General features: G+C 46.1%; 1 protein-coding gene, 1 non-coding gene and 1 pseudogene across 3 annotated transcripts; 2 read left to right on the top strand and 1 right to left on the bottom strand.

The window, feature by feature from the left end:
- Window positions 1-15,308: 15,308 nt before the first annotated feature.
- Window positions 15,309-18,689, top strand: LOC119330384 (probable 2-oxoglutarate-dependent dioxygenase At3g50210). Of its 2 annotated transcripts, XM_037603494.1 has the most exons (12): window positions 15,318-15,551; window positions 15,835-15,950; window positions 16,270-16,388; window positions 16,491-16,554; window positions 16,662-16,729; window positions 17,194-17,252; window positions 17,338-17,497; window positions 17,581-17,600; window positions 17,761-17,807; window positions 17,923-18,003; window positions 18,104-18,193; window positions 18,281-18,689. In XM_037603494.1, the coding sequence occupies exons 1-12, from the start codon at window positions 15,398-15,400 to the stop codon at window positions 18,407-18,409; spliced, it is 1,107 nt and encodes a 368-aa protein (XP_037459391.1). In that variant the 5' UTR covers window positions 15,318-15,397; the 3' UTR covers window positions 18,410-18,689. The 2 variants fall into 2 exon arrangements, with proteins under 2 accessions (XP_037459392.1, XP_037459391.1); XM_037603495.1 differs by lacking the exons at window positions 16,270-16,388; window positions 16,491-16,554 and having other exon boundaries at window positions 15,309-15,551.
- Window positions 18,690-19,201: 512 nt separating this feature from the next.
- Window positions 19,202-19,398, bottom strand: LOC119334776. Its single transcript, XR_005161539.1, has one exon. It is a non-coding gene; the product is annotated as a U2 spliceosomal RNA (small nuclear RNA).
- The window catches only part of LOC119333777, a 101,036-nt pseudogene continuing 98,925 nt past the window's right edge, over window positions 19,322-21,432 (top strand).

Below are 21,432 nucleotides of genomic sequence, written 5' to 3'. Positions count from 1 at the left end.
TCTTTGATTGTGGGTTATCAAGATCAATAGCAGGTTCAACTTCTATATCATTATCATTACTAGGTTGAGCATCATCATGAACATTATCATTAATATTATAACTAGTTTCAGGTTCATTAACAAATTGTGTTTCAGCATCAGAAATAGAAATATCATTTGGATTCTCAGGTGGTTGAGCAATAGGTTCACTAGAAGCATGCAAAGTCCTGTCATTTTTCTTTTTCTGCCTTTTAGAAGGACTAGGTGCATCTATATTATTTCTCTGAGAATCTTGTTCAATTCTCTTAGGATGGCCTTCAGGATACAGAGGTTCCTGAGTCATTCCACCAGTTCTAGTAGCCACTCTAACAGCATAATCATTATTCTTACCATTCAATTCATTGAGCAAATCATTTTGAGCTTTAAGTACTTGTTCTACTTGAGTGGTAACCATAGAAGCATGTTTACTAATAAGTTTAAGTTCACCTTTGACATTAGGCATATAATCACCCAAGTGTTCAAGCATATTTGAATTGTATTTCAATTGTCTACCAAAATAAGCATTAAAATATTCTTGCTTAACCATAAATTTATCAAACTCATCTAATCATGGGTTAGCAAACTTAGTAAATGGGATTTCAGCTTTATCATATCTATAGAGAGAATTTACCTTTACTACCTGTGTTGGGTTATCAAGACCATGCATTTCTTCAATAGGTAAGGGATTAAGATCATGTGTTTCTTCAACAGGCGGTAAATTAAGACCATGTATTTCTTCAATAGGAGATAAATTCTTAACATCTTCGGCTTTAATACCTTTTTCTTTCATAGATTTCTTTGCCTCTTGCATATCTTAGGACTGAGAAATAGAACACCTCTTTTCTTCGGAGTTGGTTTAGGAATAGGCTCAGGAAGTATCCAATTATTTTCATTTGTCAACATATTATTCAATAGAATTTCAGCTTCATCCGGTGTTCTTTCCCTGAAAACAGAACCAGCACAACTATCCAGGTAATCTCTGGAAGCATCGGTTAGTCCATTATAAAAGATATTAAGTATTTCATTTTTCTTAAGAGGATGATCAGACAAAGCATTAAGTAATTGGAGAAGCCTCCCCCAAGCTTGTGGGAGACTCTCTTCTTCAATTTGCATAAAATTATATATATCCCTTAAGGCAGCTTGTTTCTTATGAGCAGGGAAATATTTAGCAGAGAAGTAATAAATCATATCCTGGGGACTACGCACACAACCAGGATCAAGAGAATTAAACCATATCTTAGCATCACCCTTTAATGAGAACAAAAATATTTTAAGGATATAAAAGTAACGAGTTCTCTCATCATTAGTGAACAAGGTAGCTATATTATTTAATTTAGTAAGATGTGCCACAACAGTTTCAGATTCATAGCCATGAAAAGTATCAGATTCAACCAAAGTAATTATATCAGGATCAACAGAGAATTCATAATCCTTATCAGTTACACAGATAGGTGAAGTAGAAAAAGCAGGGTCAGGTTTCGTTCTAGCATTAAGAGATTGCTGCTTCCATTTAGCTAATAACCTCTTGAGCTCGTATCTATCTTTGCAAGCTAAAATAGCTAAAAAAACTTCATTTTCATAAACATAACCCTCAGGAATAACAGGTGATTCATTATTAGGGGAAGAGTCTTAATCATCACTTTCATCAATATTATAAGTTTCAATAATTTCATTCTCTCTAACCCTAGCAAGTTGTTCATCAAGAAATTCACCAAGTGACACAGTAGTATCAAGCATAAAAGTAGTTTCATCATAAGTAGCATGCATAGCAGAAGTGGCATCATCAATAACATGCGACATATCAGAACGAATAGCAGAAGCAGGTTTAGGTGTCGCAAGCTTACTCAAAATAGAAGATGAATCAAGTGCAGAGCTAGATGGCAGTTCCTTAACTCCCCTCGTAGTTGAGGGATAAATCTTGGTTTTTGGATCTCTCAAGTTCTTCATAATGATAAGCAGATATAAATCCCAAATGACTCAAAGAATAGAGCTATGCTCCCCGGCAACGGCGCCAGAAAATAGTCTTGATAACCTACAAGTATAGGGGATCGCAACAATTTTTGAGGGTAGAGTATTCAACCCAAATTTATTGATTCGACACAAGGGGAGCCAAAGAATATTCTCAAGTATTAGCAGCTGAGTTGTCAATTCAACCACACCTAGAAACTTAGTATCTACAGCAAAGTGTTTAGTAGCAAAGTAATATGATAGTAGTGGCAACGATAACAAAAGGTAACGATAGCAAAAGTAATGTTTTTGGTATTTTGTAGTGATGATAGCAATATCAACGGAAAAGTAAATAAGCGAAGAACAATATATGGAAAGCTCGTAGGCAATGGATCGGTGATAGAGAATTATGCTGGATGTGGTTCATCATGTAACAGTCATAACCTAGTGTCGGTGTCAAAACCGGCGGATCTCGGGTAGGGGGTCCCGAACTATGCGTCTAGGCCGGATGGTAACAGGAGGCAGGGAACACGATGTTTTACCCAGGTTCGGGCCCTCTTGATGGAGGTAAAACCCTACGTCCTGCTTGATTAATATTGATAATATGGGTAGTACAAGAGTAGATCTACCACGAGATCAAGGAGGCTAAACCCTAGAAGCTAGCCTATGGTATGATTGTTGTATATGGAGTTGATTGCCTACGGACTACAACCCTCCGGTTTATATAGACACCGGATAGGGTTAGGGTTACATAGAGCCGGTTACAATGGTAGGAGATCTTGAATATCCGCATCGCCAAGCTTGCCTTCCACACCAAAGAAAGTCCCATCCGGACACGGGACGAAGTCTTCAATCTTGTATCTTCATAGTCCTGGAGTCCAGTTGAAGGTATAGTCCGGCTATCCGAACACCCCCTAATCCAGGACTCCCTCAGTTGCCCCCGAACCAGGCTTCAATGACGACGAGTCCTGCGCGCAGATTGTTCGGCATTGCAAGGCGGGTTCTTCTCCAAATCTTGTGTACATGTAGGAATAATGTCCGATTTTTGTAATGTAGTGCTCCTCGGCTTCCACGCCCAATAATGGCCGTCTTCCACGTGTCAAACGAATGCGAAAAGCCAGGGCGTTTTTACACCCACACCCCTAGCTGTATAAACGAGCCGCCTATTTAACGGGATGGGGATTTAGGTCCAAACCACATCTTCTCCTTTCCGCGAGTTATCATTAGAGCGCTTCCAGCAAAGGTCCATTCCAAAATGACCAACCGTCGCAGCTCCTCCCCTCGCCCCTCCGGTCCCAAACCCGGGGACTAGGAGAGTTGCACCATCCCGCATAGCGAGTTAGTGTCGCTTCAGGCCAAGGGATTTCTCCCTCAGGCATACATGGTCCCGGTCCGAGCCGGTCTCGCCACCTACAATGGCGGAAAACAAGCGGAGAGCACCCCCAATCCTTCTAAAGGAGAGCGGGTGTGCCTCGTCCCCTATCTAATAAGGGGACTGGGATTTCCAATTCATCCATTTCTCCGCGGGCTTCTGGAGTTCTACGGCCTCCAGCTGCACAATCTCACGCCCGCCTCCATATTGCATATTGTGGGTTTCGTCACCCTTTGCGAGCTATTTTTAGGCGTTGAGGCTCATTTCGCGCCGTGGAAGAGGTTATTCTGCCTGGTGCCCCGTTCTCAAGAGGGGTCTATATACCAAGTGGGCGGAGCCGAAGTATGGCGCATCACCGGGACCGGATACCTATCCGGAACCCCAAAGAAGGCGTCCGAGGACTGGCCTTCGGAATGGTTTTACATAGATGACGTCCTGCTACCGGACCCTATCCGGGTCGGTCTCCCTGAGTTCAACAGTGCTCCATTGAAGAAACGCTTGAGCTGGCGTCCGCGGAGCTCTCAGAGAGAAAGCGACAGAGACGTCCTTTACCTGATGGGTCGGATAAGACTGTTGGCTCATTCCGGACTAACCATGATTGGAGTAATGGCCGCATGCATTATGCGGGGGGTGCAGCCGCTTCAATATAGAGGCCACCCCATGTGGGATTTCAACGGGGAGGATGACGCCACATGTTACGGTCGTAAGGGGCCGGCCTCAGCCGCCGCCTTAATAAAGATCTTATCCTCTTTGTACAAGGGAGAAAAGGAGGAATTCCTCCGCGTCAACCCGCGGGCCGGATTCAGTATGTACGATCCTCCAAGTTGGGTAAGTGAACAATTGCGCTTGCCCGTTTGTTTTATACTCCCATGGTTAGATAGGTAGTCTAACGACTTCAATGCAGGAACTGCGACGGGAGGTAAAGGATATAAACAGCCACCCTCCACAGCCCGAGGACCCAGAACGGTCCCTCAATCCGGACTCCGAAGAGGATCCGGACATATCGGTGGAGCTTATCGACGAGGTGTTCCATCAGCTAAGCAAGGACAATACCTTGGTAGCCATTACGGCGGATTACCTAGGGTTAATCCCGGCCTCCCAGGTGACAGAAACCGGGGTCTTATTCCCTTGAAAGAGATTCCACCCTCACGTAGCCCGGTGTTTCTGACGACAACCGTGTTTTGCAGGGGAGATTTCCGAGGCAGGAGGCCGAACCTGCGGCGGCTAGCCAACGAGGGGCCGCAGGGCCCCGTGGGGCAAAAAGGAATGTAGTCCGGACTGAGATGCCGGCGCAAAGGTATAGCGCACCCTCTGTTTCCCTGGTGTTATTCTGTCAGGGCATATTAACGTTCGTTCTATCTTCAGAACAAAGAGACCTCGCCGGACTACATCCGGAGAGGTTGCCAATCGCGCCTCCACCAGCCAGGCTCCAACGTTTGGCCAGGAAGCGGAGGCGAGCACAAGGCGCGCACCGGACGCTCCTCCGACAGAGGATGCAGACAGGCTGTCTGCCACAAATTCTGAAGTGGAGAGTGCCATGAACCACAGGCGTCGCCAGACAGTTCTACGCGACGCTTGTTTCTCCCAAGAGGCTTTAGATGCCTTTAATTCAGGAGATGCGTACCTCCGTGCCGCTCAAAATGGTTTAGCCAGAGCCACGGAGCAGTATGTAAAAGACATACGGGTAAGAAAATTTTGGTTAAACATATATATGCCAGTAGCCCCCGAGACTTGAAGTAGTTAGAGCAACTGATTTAAGGATCATTTAATATGCAGGTTCTTACAGAGAAGAATACCGTACTGTCCCAGGAGCTGGAAAAGTGCAAGGCCCAACTAGAGGCCGCACTAGCCGCAGCAGGGGAGCCCAAAGAGACCCCCTCAGGTAAGATAAACTTCGAAAGATTAGTATTGTGTGGTGTGGGTGCAAATCTGACAAATCATATTGCAGATGGCGCCGGACTCGATCCGAACAAGCAACAACTCTTACGCCGGCTAAAGGCCGGTGAGAGTAAGTTTACAAAGGTGAGGCGAGAGAAGAATGATCTTCAGGATGCCAACACCAAGTTGGACGTCGAATTTAAAGATGTTCGTGGCCAGCTGTCGGACTCCACGAAGGAGAATCAGCGGCTTCGATGCGGCATTTTTAGTAAGTGCTTGAATGAACTTCGAAAAAAAAGTTCGGCGAGGAAGTCGACTAACAGAGTAATGTCTGTAGGTATGCTCACAGATCGTCCTGCAGAGGAGATGCCCAGTTCTACGGGTGACCTTCTTCCCGAACTCTTGCAACTGCACGAGCGAATTCGGCAGGCGATGCGGGGTATTGCCCAAGCCTTATGGCCTGCCCACTCCGTGCCCGAGGGCCTTGGAGAGCTTGTGGAGAAGCTGAAGGGAGCTTGGTGGCGCTTCCGGTTGTGGAAGATATCGGCCTGCCGATAAGGCGCTAGGGAGGCCTGGGCCATGGTGAAGACCCGTTTTACGAAGTCTGACCCAAACCACATGGCCGAGGTCGGACCAGTGGGGCCTGACGGGAAGGAGATCCCTGTGAGCTTAGTATACGGCCAAGTAGAGTTGGCCGCGAAGTATTCCCAGCAGGACTGGACAGCCTGTTAGATGGTATAGAAGAGGAATACAATCAGTCAGAATGACTATGTAATTTTGAATTGACATGTGTAATGCCTTCTAGCCGGATTATAGATCGTTTGTCGTTGCCGACCTTTTTGCTTCAACCTCGGGACCTGACGGTCCGGAGTGTGTCCGAATACCATAGCGGTTATATAAGAACCGGGGTATGCGTGGAGACCAGGCGTAGGGGTCATTAGTGCTTTATCAGACAAGTGCCCAACTAGTTATGTTATATTACATGGTTAGTAAGAAACATCTTCCAGAGAGAATAGTTCCGTTAGGGGTTCCTTTCGCTGGGAGGCATGCCCTAAAGTGCATGTCCAGACTGCATGAAAAGACGTAGAAAAAAGCATCTGGGGGCGCATAAAATGAGTAAAAAGATCATCTTTTATTTCACCGACCGAATATTCCCTTAAGAACGCTAGCTTTCGGCTTCACCCAGTCTGAGGTACACATCCGGCTGACCCGGCAGTAACAATCGCAGAGGTGCTCCCTTTACCGCCTAGCCGAACAATCGGGAACGTAGGGGTAAGCACAGGAGCCAGGCAACCCAGCTTGGCCAAAACTTAAGTCATATCGATGCATATAATGGTGAAGAAAAAGGTACATGCGGAAGTTTGACGCATGTGTTGGGCGTGAAGCCCGTATAAATAAGCTTCTGTTAAAGAAGCCCCCAGGTTTAATGAGCGCGAGTGGCGCGTCACTAGATGAGCCTTTAAGGGCTATAAAAGAAAAGAGGGGAAGGAGAGAAATGTAAGACAGAAAAATGCAAAAAATGGACAAAGGAAGGAGACGAACACAGAGTCCGGCGCTAGGCATAGAATCTTCGGAGACGGGTGGCGTTCCACGGGTTCGGATCGAGTCGGTTATCCGACGCATCTCGCAGGCGGTACGCCCCACCAGTCAGGACTTGGTCGATTATGAATGGACCTTCCCACTTGGGCTTGAGTTTGTCCTTTTTCTTATCCGGCAGGCGTAGAACTAGTTCGCCAACATTGTAATTTTTGGCCCGTACTTCTCTACTTTGATATCTTCGGGCCTGCTGTTGATAAAATGCGGAACGGGCTTTTGCCACGTCACGCTCCTCCTCCAAGGCGTCCAAGTTGTCCTGCCGATCGAGCTCGACTTCTCTTTCTTCGTACATGCGCACTCTAGGTGAGTCATGAATTATGTCGCAGGGCAGAACTGCCTCTGCGCCGTACACCATAAAAAATGGTGTGTATCCGGTGGTGCGATTTGGCGTGGTCCGCATCCCCCATAGCACGGAGTCGAGCTCCTCTACCCAGTGCGTGTTAGATTCCTTGAGGGACCGCACCAGTCTGGGTTTAATGCCGCTCATGATAAGACTATTTGCACGTTCGACCTGGCCGTTGGTTTGTGGGTGATAGACGGAAGCATAATCGAGCTTGATGCCCATGTTTTTGCACCAGAGTTTTACCTCGTCGGCGGTAAAGTTTGTACCATTATCGGTTATGATGCTGTGGGGGACGCCATAACGGTGTACAACCCCGGATATGAAGTCTATCACAGGTCCGGATTCGGCCGTTTTAACAGGCTTGGCTTCTATCCATTTGGTGAAGTTATCCACCATGACCAGTAAGTATTTTTTCCTATCGGTCCCACCTTTAAGGGGTCCGACCATGTCAAGCCCCCAGACCGCAAAAGGCCAGGTGATGGGTATAGTTTGGAGTGCGGTGGGTGGCATATGGCTTTGGTTGGCAAAAAGTTGGCAACCAGCGCATCGTTGGACTAGGTCCCGAGCGTCTGCCCGGGCCGTCGGCCAATAAAAGCCTGTACGGAAAGCCTTGCTAACAAGGGACCGAGCAGCGGCGTGGTGACCACTGAGTCCGGCATCAATTTCAGCCAGAAGGTTCCGCCCTTCCTCTTCGGAGATGCACCTTTGAAGGACTCCGGTAGTGCTTTTTCTTATAAAGCTCTCCCTCATGGACTCTATAGGCTTTAGATCGCCGCACTATGCAACGGGCCTCGTTTTGGTCCTCCGGGAGTTCCTGCCTAGTAAGGTAGGCTAGGAATGGTTCTGTCCACGGGGCGATAACTGCCATTATTACGTGGGCTGAAGGTGTAATCTCATTGGCAGAGCCTCCAATTGTGTCAGATTGTTCGGCGTCGAGTGGTGCGGCTGGGTCCGGTCTGTTATTTGCCGGTTCCCCCTCCCATGCTACGGATGGCTTGAACAATCTTTCCAAAAAGATGTTGGGGGGGGGGGACTGCATCGCGTTTTGCTCCGATGCGTGCCAGGACGTCCGCTGCTTGATTGTTTTCTCGGGCTATATGGTGAAACTCCAGCCCTTCGAACCGAGCTGACATTTTTAGGACGGCGTTGCGGTAAGCTGCCATTTTTGGGTCCTTGGCGTCGAAGTATCCATTTATTTGGGATATCGCGAGGTTTGAATCCCGCGTACCTCTAGGCGCTGGATACCCATGGATACTGCTATCCGGAGACCATGTAGGAGGGCCTCATATTCGGCTGCATTGTTGGAATCCGTGTACATGATCTGGAGCACATATTGGACTGTGTCTCCTGTGGGGGACGTCAGGACGACGCCAACCCCCTGTCCGGCCAACATTTTGGAGCCATCGAAATGCATAATCCAGTTTGAATATGTGCCGTACTCTTTAGGGAGCTCGGCCTCCGTCCATTCTACGACGAAGTCGGCCAAAACTTGTGATTTAATAGCTTGCCGTGGCTTATAGGTTATATCGAACGGGAGAAGCTCGATGGCCCATTTTGCAATCCGGCCTGTTGCATCGCGGTTGTTGATAATATCGTTGAGTGGTACTTCCGAGGCTACTGTTATGGAACACTCTTGAAAGTAGTGTCGTAGCTTCCGGGATGCCATGAATACCGCGTATGCAATCTTTTGATAATGCGGGTACCGTGATTTGCATGGAGTGAGGACAGTGGATACGTAGTAGACCGGCCTTTGAAGGGGGAATTTGTGTCCATCCGTTTCCCGCTCGACAACGAGCACTGCGCTGACAACTTGATGTGTTGCTGCAATGTACAATAACATTGGTTCGCCGATGTTTGGCGCGGCCAGGACTGGGTTTGTTGCCAATATGGCTTTTATTTCATCAAGTCCGGCCGTGGCGGCATCCGTCCACTCGAAGTGTTCGGTGCACCGAAGGAGGCGATAGAGGGGTAGTGCCTTTTCTCCCAAGCGGGAGATGAAGCGGCTTAAAGCCGCCACGCATCCGGTTAATTTTTGTATTTGTTTGAGGTCCTTTGGGATATCCAATTGTGACAAATCTCGGATCTTGGCTGGATTTGCTTCATTTTCTCTACCGGATACAATGAAGCCCAAGAGCTTTCCGGCTGGAACGCCGAAGACGCATTTTTCCGGGTTGAGCTTGATGTCATATTTTCGGAGGTTATCGAATGCAAGCCTCAAGTCGTCTACTAGAGATTCGACATGTCTTGATTTGACGACCACATCATCCACATACGCCTCCATTGTTTTGCCGATCTGGTTTGCCAGACATGTCTGGATCATGCGCTGATATGTTGCGTCGGCGTTTTTCAGCCCGAAGGGCATTGTGTTGAAGCAGAATGGGCCGTATGGTGTGATGAATACTGTTGCGGCTTGGTCTGATTCTGCCATCTTGATTTGATGGTAACCGGAGTATGCGTCGAGGAAACACAACGAGTCGTGTCCTGCGGTGGCATCGATAATTTGATCGATACGGGGGAGGGGGAAGGGATCCTTTGGGCAAGCCTTGTTAAGGTCTTTAAAATCGACACACAGGCGCCAGGATTTGTCCTTCTTTGGTACCATCACCAGGTCAGTCCGGATGTTTTATGTCTCTAATGAATCCGGCCTCCAATAGCTTGGCTAGCTCCTCTCCCATAGCCTGTCTCTTGGGTTCGGAAAAACACCGAAGGGCTTGTTTGACAGGTTTGAATCCTTTTAGGATATTTAAGCTGTGTTCGGCCAGCCTGCGTGGGATCCCTGGCATGTCTGAAGGGTGCCAGGCGAAAATGTCCCAGTTCTCTCGTAGGAACTCTCGCAGTGCGGCGTCTACATCAGGGTTCAGTCATGCCCCGATGGAAGCTGTTTTATTGGGGTCCGTTGGATGGACCTGAAATTTGACTATTTCGTCAGCTGGCTTGAAGGATGTGGATTTGGATCTCTTATCGAGTATCACATCATCCCTGTTAACCGTGGAGCGCAGCGCAGTCAGTTCCTCGGCAGCTAAGGCTTCGGATAGCGCCTCAAGGGCTAATGCGGCCATCTTGTTTTTGGCGCGGAGTGCTATGTCCGGATCACTAGCTAGAGTGATAATTCCATTCGGCCCGGGCATCTTAAGCTTCATGTACCCGTAATGGGGTATTGCTTGGAAGATTGTGAATGCTTCCCGCCCTAGTAAAGCGTGATATCCGCTCTTAAATGGGGCCACCTGAAACGTGACTTCTTCGGACCTGTAATTATCCGGCGTGCCGAACACCACATCTAGTGTGATTTTTCCTGTGCAGCGCGCTTCCCGACTGGGGATTATTCCTCTAAAGGTTGTGCTGCTTCGCTCGACGCGGTTCCAGTCTATTTCCATTTTTTGAAGGGTTTCCTCATAAATGAGGTTCAGTCCGCTGCCTCCATCCATGAGCACCTTGGTGAGGCGAAAGTCGTCCACTATGGGACTGAGGACCAATGCGGCTGGTGCTCGGGCTATTCGGAATCTAGGTTCATCACTTGCGTTGAAGGTAATGGCAGTGTCGCTCCATGGATTTATTGTTGCAACTTGATAGACTTCGGCGAGGCTGCGGAGTGTTCTTTTTCGCACATTGTTTGATGCGAAAGTCTCGAAGACTTTGAGAACGGTACTAGTGTCCTTGGGCTGGCTTTCTGTGGCCTCCGGAATTAAGAGGTCCTCGCCGATTTTGGCCACCTGCCGGAGTATCCAACATGCTCTAAGGCTGTGAGTTGGTGTGGCGTCCTCTGTACTGTGAATTCTACAGGGTCCATCAAGCCATCTTTCCAGTACGGTTCCATGCCCTGTAGAGGGTTTTGGCTTTTTGGTGTTTATCCCGGGTGTCCTGTAATGATGCACCCTCTTAGTTCGGACGGGATTACTATTCAAGGCCGGATTATCCCAAAGATTTATTTTGGTTTTCCAGGCGCTTTCCATCGCACAGTATTTTTGTACTATGGACGCCAAGTCAGCGAAGCGTGTGATATCACGACGATTTACGGCGTTAAGGATTCCCTTGTCCGTGCAATTACTGCAGAAAATTGAGATTGCGTCTTCCTCGCGGCAATCCTTTATCCTGTTCATAACCAGGAGGAATCTGGCTGTGTAATGATGTACTGTTTCCTCGGGCCTCTGCCTGATTTGGGAGAGATCGCTTATGATTGGGTGGGCGGGTGTCGTTGAATCTGAAACCTCACCCAATCCAAGATTCGGAGGCCGAAGAGTTTCCGAACTCTGAAGTTCGGATTCTTGGATGTTGTCCAGTGAATCTGGCCCGTTGCCTGATCCTAAGCTCAGGTCTTGAGTTACATCTCCCCCTCCGCGGGTATCCGGCTTGGAGGGGTCGGGAATTCGGACGTAGCTAGTCCTTAAAATAGATGAAGGGTCGCCGCACTGCGTCTCTACCACGGCAACGTGGTGGGTGACTTGGGGAGAGTTAATTTCTCTTAGATCGGGTTTAAGCCCAACCTGGTCGTAATCTGTAGTGACCCCCAGGGCGGCGATGCGATCCAAGAGCTCGTTTACGGAAGAGAGCTCCATTGGATCTAGCTGCTCGACGAGCTCCGAGCTGACGTGTAGGTTGCTTTTGATGACCCGAGAGGTCACCGTCGGCGCAACAGCTGAACAGGGGTCATGAGGAAACCACCTAGCCGGAGGGTTTGGCCGACAGCCAAGGCTCCCTTAGCAACGGCGCCGTCTTTAAAGACGGGAGGAGGCATCCTTCCTGATTGTGATGGCACAGAGGAACTCTCAATGAAAGCACCAATGTCGGTGTCAAAACCGGCGGATCTCGGGTAGGGGGTCCCGAACTGTGCGTCTAGGCCGGATGGTAACAGGAGGCAGGGAACACGATGTTTTACCCAGGTTCGGGCCCTCTTGATGGAGGTAAAACCCTACGTCCTGCTTGATTAATATTGATAATATGGGTAGTACAAGAGTAGATCTACCACGAGATCAAGGAGGCTAAACCCTAGAAGCTAGCCTATGGAATGATTGTTGTATATGGAGTTGATTGCCTACGGACTACAACCCTCCGGTTTATATAGACACCGGATAGGGTTAGGTTACATAGAGTCGGTTACAATGGTAGGAGATCTTGAATATCCGCATCGCCAAGCTTGCCTTCCACGCCAAGGAAAGTCTCATCCGGACACGGGACGAAGTCTTCAATCTTGTATCTTCATAGTCCTGGAGTCCGGTTGAAGGTATAGTCCGGCTATCCGAACACCCCCTAATCCAGGACTCCCTCACCTAGGGTGACACAGAACTAGCTCCAATTCATCAATGTAATGTAGGCATGTATTCCAAATATAGTCATACGTGCTTATGGAAAAGAACTTGCATGACATCTTTTGTCCTACCCTCCCGTGGCAGCGGGGTCCTAGCGGAAACTAAGGGATATTAAGGCCTCCTTTTAATAGAGTACCGGACCAAAGAATTAACACATAGTGAATACATGAACTCCTCAAACTACGGTAATCACCGGTAAGTATCCCGATTATTGTCACTTCAGGGTTAACGGATCATAACACATAATAGGTGACTATAGACTTGCAAGATAGGATCAAGAACTCTCATATATTGATGAAAACATAATAGGTTCAGATCTGAAATCATGGCACTCGGGCCCTAATGACAAGCATTAAGCATAGCAAAGTCATAGCAACATCAATCTCAGAACATAGTGGATACTAGGGACCAAACCCTAACAAAACTAACTCGATTACATGATAAATCTCATCCAACCCATCACCGTCCAGCAAGCCTACGATGAGATTACTCACGCACGGCGGTGAGCATCATGAAATTGGTGATGGAGGATGGTTGATGATGACGATGGCGACGGATTCCCCTCTCCGGAGCCCCGAACGGACTCCAGATCAGCCCTCCCGGGAGGTTTTAGGGCTTGGCGACGGCTCTGTATCGTAAAACGCGATGAAACTTTCTCCTTTATTTTTTCTCCCCGAAAGCAAATATATAGAGTTGGAGTCGAGGTCGGAGGAGCTCCAGGGGGCCCACGAGGTAGGGGGCGCGCCCCCACCCTTGTGGCTAGGGTGTGGCCCCCCCTGGTCTTCATCTTTTGCAAGGATTTTTTATTATTTTCGAAAAGATGTTCCGTGAAGTTTCAGGTCATTCCGAGAACTTTTGTTTCTGCACATAAATAAGACCATGGTAATTCTGCTGAAAACAGCGTCAGTCCGGATTAGTTCCATTCAAATCATGCAAGTTAGAGTCCAAAATAAGGGCAAAAGTGTTTGGAAAAGTAGATACGACGGAGACGTATCACCCTCCCTGAGCCAAGATATTCTTGAGTCTTGACCTTTGAAGCCACATCATCTCCTCTTGGTATAATAAATCATTCATCTTATATGTTACTTTTCTTATATCTTGTCTATCCGCATTCATATTCATAAGCTCCTCTAGTTGAGATCGAGACTTGGCAAGCTCCCTCGTAATGTTGCCGAATTTTCTACTCCACGACCCAAGGCAGATCATGGTTTTTGATAGAGCATCTCTCAGCCGTGCCAAATTCTGCACCACACCTACCGCAGCCCATGCCTCCTTTATGACTTCTGGTAGTGCTGAATCCCTTTCCCAAAAAACCTCATACATCCTGCTCTTGGCACCTAAAGGCCCTGGGTCGACATCTCCTTTTAACAGTAACATAACATGATCCGAACATGGTGAGGGGACATGCTCAACACATACAAAAGCAAACATATTTCTCCATGAACTTGTAGCAACTGCCTGATCCAAACGAACTCTGACATTACGCATGCCATTACGCCTGTTGTCATACGTGAATGGGACTCCAGAAAAACCGAGGTCCACGAGCTCACAAATTTCAAGTACATCACGGAAAGCTAACATCTGAGCCACAACCCTAGGGGTGGCCGAAAAATCCTCGAAGTCCCACATCGCTTCATTGAAATCGCCGAGGACAAGCCAAGGCAAGTTGCTAACAGTTTTCAGGTTCTGTAGCTTTGTCCACATGAGATGCCTATTTTCAACGCAGGGTTCACCATAAACGAAAGTAATCCGCCATTGACTTACACCTTCATGGATCCGAACGAGAGCATCAATGTGACGCTAGTCTTTGTCCACAATCTCAACAACACAACTTTCATGCCAATAGACCGCTAGCCCACCAGTCCACCACTCAAACCATTGCTGTCAACACCACAGAAACCTTTCAATCCCATGCGATTGTGTATCCTTTTCATCTTAGTTTCCTTCTGCCGAGTCTCACATAAAAACACAAACATGGGGGAACGCGACTGACATACCATCGCTAATTCTCAAACTGTATAGGAATTCCAACTAAGGCAATTCATTGGGACCGGCGGTCCTCTGTCTCGGAGGCCACCTCATTTGAAGTGTCCATATCAATCTGATCTAACTCACCATTCACTCCTTTCTCCTGCCTCCTCCTCTTCACAATTGGTACTTTCCCTGGGGTGGAATTTGGGTTCACATCAGCAGCGGTTACCTCCGTTGCCGCCCCACCCTCGAACAAGAGAACAATATTTGGGTTCATGATTTTAAAAAATGTTCAGAAAATCATAAAATGTTTGCAGATAGAAAAAAAATCATGATTTTGACAATACATATTCATGGTTTAAAAAAAGTTCGGGAAATAAAAAATGTTCATAATTTTGGGGGAAAATGCTCGTGAATTTGAACAAATGTTTGCAAATTGAAAAATGTTCATGATTTTTTCTTAAAAAGTTCATTGATTCGAAAAAAATCATTGCTTAAGAAAATGTTCATGCATTTCAGAAAATGTTAGTAAAACAATCATGAACTTGTTTTTTTTGCGGTTAAACAATCATGAACTTGTTTCCGGATTTCAAAAAATACTCATTGATTTAAAAACAATCACGAGTTCCAAATCATGAATTTATAAAATGTTTGTGCATTTGAAATATGCTCGTGATTTCAAAAATTGTTCACAGCGGTTTCTAAAACTAGGGAGGAAAACTGACGTTTGCGAGCAGGAACCGCGGAGGATACTCACCGCTCAGCTCGGGCGATTCTGTCGCCGCCATCATAATGCCCTGAAACACCCACCTTCTTCTGCCATCGATGCGGCAGAGCAGGTGCGTAGGACGATCGAGTCGCTCTCACTACAGCGGCCAACAGCACCTACACGACACACCAACACCAAAACCAAAAACCAAACAGGAAAAGGTGCTCTGCACCGCATCGCAATACCGAGCGCATGGATGCATGATTGCTGATCCTGCCGTCACGCCACTCACCTCACCTCATCTCACCTGCCATCGCCCCCCTTATCCCGAACCCCAAATCCCTCTCTGTTCTCGGGTCTCTCTCGCCTCGCCGAACAACATGGGCTCCGACTTCAAGGCCATCCCTCTGATCGGTATGTCATCTGTTAATAAATTCTTTTAACTCTGGAAAGTTGTTGCTCCGTGCAAGATTCGGATTCTGAGAATCCGGGGTCGATTCCCCATCCCTTCAGAAAGGGAAATTCTGAGGTGCCGGAATTCAGAATGAATCCTGCCGGCCTCGCAGTCCCGGCCGTAGCAACAGCCGAGTGATCGCGGGTCATTCGGAACTCTGCATCCTGTCTGAAGCGGCGAAACAGAAATCTCTCACTCTAAATCAGATGATGAAAGGTTGCGTTCTCCTCTTTGCATGATCAGATATCAGCCCGCTCGTCGAGAAGATCGATGACCCTGCCATGGCCGGCGACGAGGGTCTGCTCGACGTCGTCCGGATGCTGGACGACGCTTGCAGGGAGGCCGGGTTCTTCTATGTGGTAATGATCAATCGTTCAACTTTCTGATGGCAATTGATTTGGACCTCTAAGCAGACTATATAAACAAGAAAGTGATTGCTTATACTCTGTTGTTGTGTTGTTGTGGTACCTCAACTGAATGTGGAAATAAATAGTTTCATTAAGTGGTAGCTAAAATGGTGTGCTGTCATCAATAAAAATGTGTGTGTCATGTTCAGTTGTTTTGTGCAGCTGGCCTTTCCCATTCTGTTTTATGAACAGAATTGGTTCTGGATGCTGCTCAACTCATCGGTTGAGTGCTAATTAACCATGCTGAAAATGATGTCTGCATTATTAACAGAAAGGCCATGGGATTTCAGAGTCGCTAATGACGGAAGTCAGGGATATCACACGCAAATTCTTTCACCTCCCTCGTGAGGAAAAACTGAAGATCAAAATGACACCTCAGAGTGGATATAGGTGTGATGTCTAAATAATAACTTAACTTTTCTTGTAGCTTGTAGTTTGGTCCTTGAAAAACATCTACATATGCAAATGAACTTTCTTATCATCTATCGTCAGAGGGTATCAGAGAGTGGGAGAAAATGTTACCAAGGGTAAACCTGATATGCATGAAGCAATTGATGTAAGTTTTACCACCGTCCGAGTACTCTCACCGTCCCTACAATTTCTTATCTTTCTTGTTTACATTGTTCTGTTTTTTGAGATAAATCATTAGAACAACAATTGCAGTGCTACACGCCTATCGAACCGGGCAGATATGGAGATCTTGCTAAACCAATGGAAGGATCTAATTTGTGGTATGTTTGCAACTTCCATTCTCTGTTTTTCTTTGGAGATCCCTTTTCTCAGTTTTTCTTTAGGGATCCTTTCTCTGTTCTTTGTTCTGAAGATACATCTTAGAGCGCCGTTATTGCATTTTTAAACAGTTTGCTGCCTACTTTTTCTTTATAAATCAGAAAATCCTGTATTTTTTTATACACCTATCGACTTCTAAACTTTTACTGATGTCAATATGTTCACAATAAAGAATCCCCCTTTACTACTTAATACTCCCTCCGTCGCATAATATAAGACATTTTTTGACACTACACTTTTTATACACCTATCGATTTCTAAACTTTTACTGATGTCAATATGTTCACAATAAAGAATCCCCCTTTACTACTTAATACTCCCTCCGTCGCATAATATAAGACGTTTTTTGACACTACACTCAGAGGGAGTGCGTTTTAAAGAACTGAATAGTTTATCTTCCATGCAGGCCAGATTACCCATCAAATTTTGACGCGCTGCTGGAAAACTATATAAGCCTTCTACGAGGTCCACTTATCTGAATCATTTTGCTTATTCTTTTATGCTCGTCGATCGTCCCTAACAGTGTTTGTGACGCCATTCTTCAATTCAGATCTTTCAAGGAAGATCATGAGAGGCATAGCCTTGGCACTGGGTGCGCCGTTGGATGCCTTCGAAGGCGGAGTGGCGGGCGATGCTTTCTGGGTTCTCAGGTTAATTGGCTATCCGATCTCAGATGACATCCCACAAGAGGAGCGCACTGATATTGGATGGTAAGCACACATACACCCTAAAAAGGAAGTTATCTTGTGGCATATGTGGATACATCTCACTCTGTTTTTCTTCTCTATTCCAGTGGAGCTCATACAGATTATGGTGAGTACACCTCTCTTGGTTTTACATCAGTGTCTTGTGTTTAAGAAAAGTCAATACCAGTATAATCTGCTTGCTTCTTAGGAAAACCATCTATAGTATTCTTAGGAAAATTATAGAAAAATCCTGCAAATATTTTTTTTCTCATTCTATTAAACTGCAGGTCTTCTGACATTAGTGAATCAGGATGATGGTATCTGTGCTCTTGAGGTACATGTTCCTTCACTAGAACACATATCTTGTATTATCCATTTATGCCCTCTCCTTCCTCTGTAATGAAGCAAAGGAGTTGATCTGCTGAAACTGTTTGGCAATTGGGTATCAGGTCAGAAACCAGTCCGGTGAGTGGATATACGCCAAGCCGGTCCCGGGAACCTTCGTTTGCAACATCGGGGACATGCTGAAGGTTTCTTTATTTGCAACTACACTAACATTTTATCTATTTTGGCATTGATTATTTTCTTTTAGCAACCTTATTAATTATAAATCATCTTATGTGCTTTCAGGTTTGGTCGAATGGGATATACCAGCCCACGCTCCACAGAGTCGTCAACAACTCCCCTCGCTACCGTGTATCTGTCGCCTTCTTCTATGAGGTATATGCAGCCGAACTTCGGCTGAGTTGCTTATACTTAATTTTCCCTTTTTTCTGAAACAAATTGCACGTATTGACGTATATGCAGTCGAACTTCGACGCTGCGGTGGAACCTGTAGAGTTCTGCCGGGAGAAGACGGGCGGCGTTGCCAAGTATGAGAAGGTGGTGTATGGGGAGCACCTAGTGCAGAAAGTCCTCACCAACTTCGTCATGTAAACAGTTTGGGGGAAAAAAATTCTGTAGCTGTACTGAAAATGATCCATCAATAAAACCCATCGACAAATCAGCCTCCTTTCTGGTGGGACAAACTAACTGTCCCGGTGTATCGTGACCAGGCAAGGCAGCGCATGAGGATTTCCTCTCATCTGGCTTTCTCCCTTTGCTTGCGTTCTGCGGATCGAACCCTCACAAGTGGTTCACAATCCGTAAGCACACAATCCTCCGTGTAATTTTGTGACGACAATGGAAATGCAACCACCAATATGTCTTGTTGTTACTCCACTCTGCTCATCCTGAAACGCTTTCAATCTCTGAGTTATGTTTTGAGTTCAGAAACAAAGTTCAGAACCAAATCACATGACGACATGCACAAGAAAAAAAATTGCATATTTGTGCCAGTGAGATACCGAGAATTCAGACATTATTCAATTCCATCTTGTTTGTTGGGGGCCGACAGATGTGCTTTGGCCGCGGTACAGAAACGGACAACGGTGGGTGGCCATCATGCTGCATACCAACCACCACATTCAACATGAACAAGGTACATTTCTCCAGGAATTCAAGTAAATTAAGTTGATGCGCTTCGGTTAATTCATCTTCCGCTGTTTCGTTTGGGTTGCTGATGTGATGTTTCTTTTGCTGGATTGCCTTCCATCTTGGTCAGTGTGTGTGTGTGCTCTCTAAATCTAACTGCAGCAGCAGAAGAAACAAATCAAATATAGCTGTGCTGTTCCTGACCTACAAACAGTTTGGTAGGATTCAGAAATGAAAATTTTAAACTTGATTTGGTTGGGGTGAGCCTGCCCAGGCAGTAGTGCAACATACTGGGCGACACATAAGGGACCCAATGGCAAGCCATTATGGTGGTCCCTCCCCCATAAAAAATAAATTTAATATCATTGTGGGCACATGGCCCACATATCAGATATTAAACTGATAAGAACAGATACTACACTTGATCTTAGCCAAAAGGCCGAGAAAGGTATGATTAGCAACGTTGCCCTGCCCCTCTACTTGTACCCTCCTCGCCCTCCCGTCCCCTCCTCGCTAAGCGAGGTGGTACTAAACTAACGACCTGCAGCGGACGTTGCAATGCCACCAAACCAGCCTCTTGCGTGGGCCTGGCCTTTTTGCCGAGGCCTATATTCCGGGCCTGATTTGCGCCTGGCTAAACGAGTAACTCGCGCCTCTTGCTGTTTTGCGAACGCCACGGCTCGAGGGGCAACTGCGGAGCTATGCATGTACAGCGGCTCAATTCCCCATCCTTTCTGAAAGGGAAATTCTGCAGTGCATTCATGAGTTATTCAGAATATATGTTGCTGCAGTCTTCTCTGAATTCACGAGTTATTATTCAGAGATTCCCCACCCCCTCTGAACTCAGCAGACCGGATGTTGGAGCTTGACGGAACAAGTAGTTCTCCTTGAGGACATGCAGCTGATCGATATATGTTTATCCTTGGAAATTTCTCTTTTCGGTACCAGCCGTGTATATCTGAAAAGTGAGTTCTCTTTTCCTCTTTGCATGATCGGATATAAGCCCGCTCGTTTACAAGATCGATGATCTTGCACGGCCGACGACGAGGGTTTGCTCGACATCATCCGAATGCTGGACGACTCTTGCAGGGATGCCGGATTCTTCTATGCGGTAATCACTCGTTCAACTTTGTGATGCCAAGTAATTTGGACCTCTAAGCGGACTATGTAAACTGGAAAAGGCTTGTTCACACTCATTTTTTATGTTTCTGTGGTATCTCAACTGAACAAGGAAAATGGAAATAAACAACATCAATGTTGTGCTGCCATCAATAGTAGAGTGTAAAATGCTCTCTGTCTGTGCGTGTGTGTGTGATGTTCAGTAGTTCTGTGCAGCTGGTCTTTCCCCTTCTGTTTTATGAGCAAAACTGGTTCTGGATGCTGCTCAACTCATCTGTTGAGTGCTAATTAACCATGGAAAATGATGTCTGTGTATTATCAACAGAAAGGCCATGGGATTTTGGACTCACTAATGATGGAAGTCAGGGACGTCACACGGAAGTTCTTTCAGTTCCCTCACGAGCTATAAAAACTTGACTTTTCTTGCAGCTTGTTGTTTGGTCCTTGGAAAACCTCTGCATATGTAAATGAACTTTCTTATGCTCAATTGTCACTTCGTCAGAGGATATCAGAGAGTGGGAGAAAATGTTACCAAGGGTAAACCTGATACGCACGAAGCAATTGATGTAAGTTTACATCTGTCTCTGAATTTCTTGTCATGATTGTTTAAATTATTCTGTTTTTTTAGCTAAACCATTAGAACAAAAAATTGCAGTGCTACACACCTATAGAACCGGGCAGATATGGTGATCTTGCTAAACTAATGGAAGGATCTAATTTGTGTGTTTTCAACTTCCTTTCTCTGTTCTTCTTTAGGGGTCCCTTCTCGGTTCTTTGTTCTGAAGGTATATTTTAGAGCACCGTGATCGCATTTTTTGAGAAAACCGTTCACTACCTGTTTTTTTTGTGCATTAGAAAATCCTGTAACATTATTATTCACCTATCAATATTTATTGATGTTAATGTTCACAATGCAACGAAATACTTAATTTTTTTCGACCAATAAGAAGTACTTAATTAATGTGCTTTAAAGAAGTGAATTGTTTATCTTCCATGCCGGCCAGATTATCAATCAAGATTGTACGCGCTGCTGGAAAACCATATAAGCCTTCTACGAGGTCGACTTATATGAATCACTTTGCTTTATTTTTTTTAGAGGAATCTGAATCACTTTGCTTATTCTTTTATGCTCGTCAACCGTATCTAGTAATGTTGATCATGCTATTTTTCATTTCAGATCTCTGAGTTATGTTTCAATTTCTGAAACATGTTCAGAACCAAATCACATGATGATATGCACAAGAAAAACAGTCGGACATTTCTGGCAGTCAGATGCCGAGAACTTAGACAGTATCCAGTCCCATTTTCTTTGTTGGGGAGCCACAGGTGGGTTTTGGCCGCACTACAGTTACGTATGGTGGGTGGCC

Source organism: Triticum dicoccoides, chromosome 7A (genome assembly GCF_002162155.2).
Source record: "Triticum dicoccoides isolate Atlit2015 ecotype Zavitan chromosome 7A, WEW_v2.0, whole genome shotgun sequence".
NCBI classification, from domain to species: domain Eukaryota; kingdom Viridiplantae; phylum Streptophyta; class Magnoliopsida; order Poales; family Poaceae; genus Triticum; species Triticum dicoccoides.
This window is presented reverse-complemented; position numbering and strand designations above follow the sequence as displayed.

Excerpts from the sequence above, each read along its gene's own strand:
- LOC119330384 (XM_037603494.1), top strand. The coding sequence starts at position 15,398 with ATGATTGCTGATCCTGCCGTCACGCCACTCACCTCACCTCATCTCACC. Across the intron at positions 16,730-17,193 it reads ATGGAAGGATCTAATTTGTG|GCCAGATTACCCATCAAATT; the intron begins GTATGTTTGCAA and ends TCTTCCATGCAG. Across the intron at positions 18,004-18,103 it reads ACATCGGGGACATGCTGAAG|GTTTGGTCGAATGGGATATA; the intron begins GTTTCTTTATTT and ends ATGTGCTTTCAG.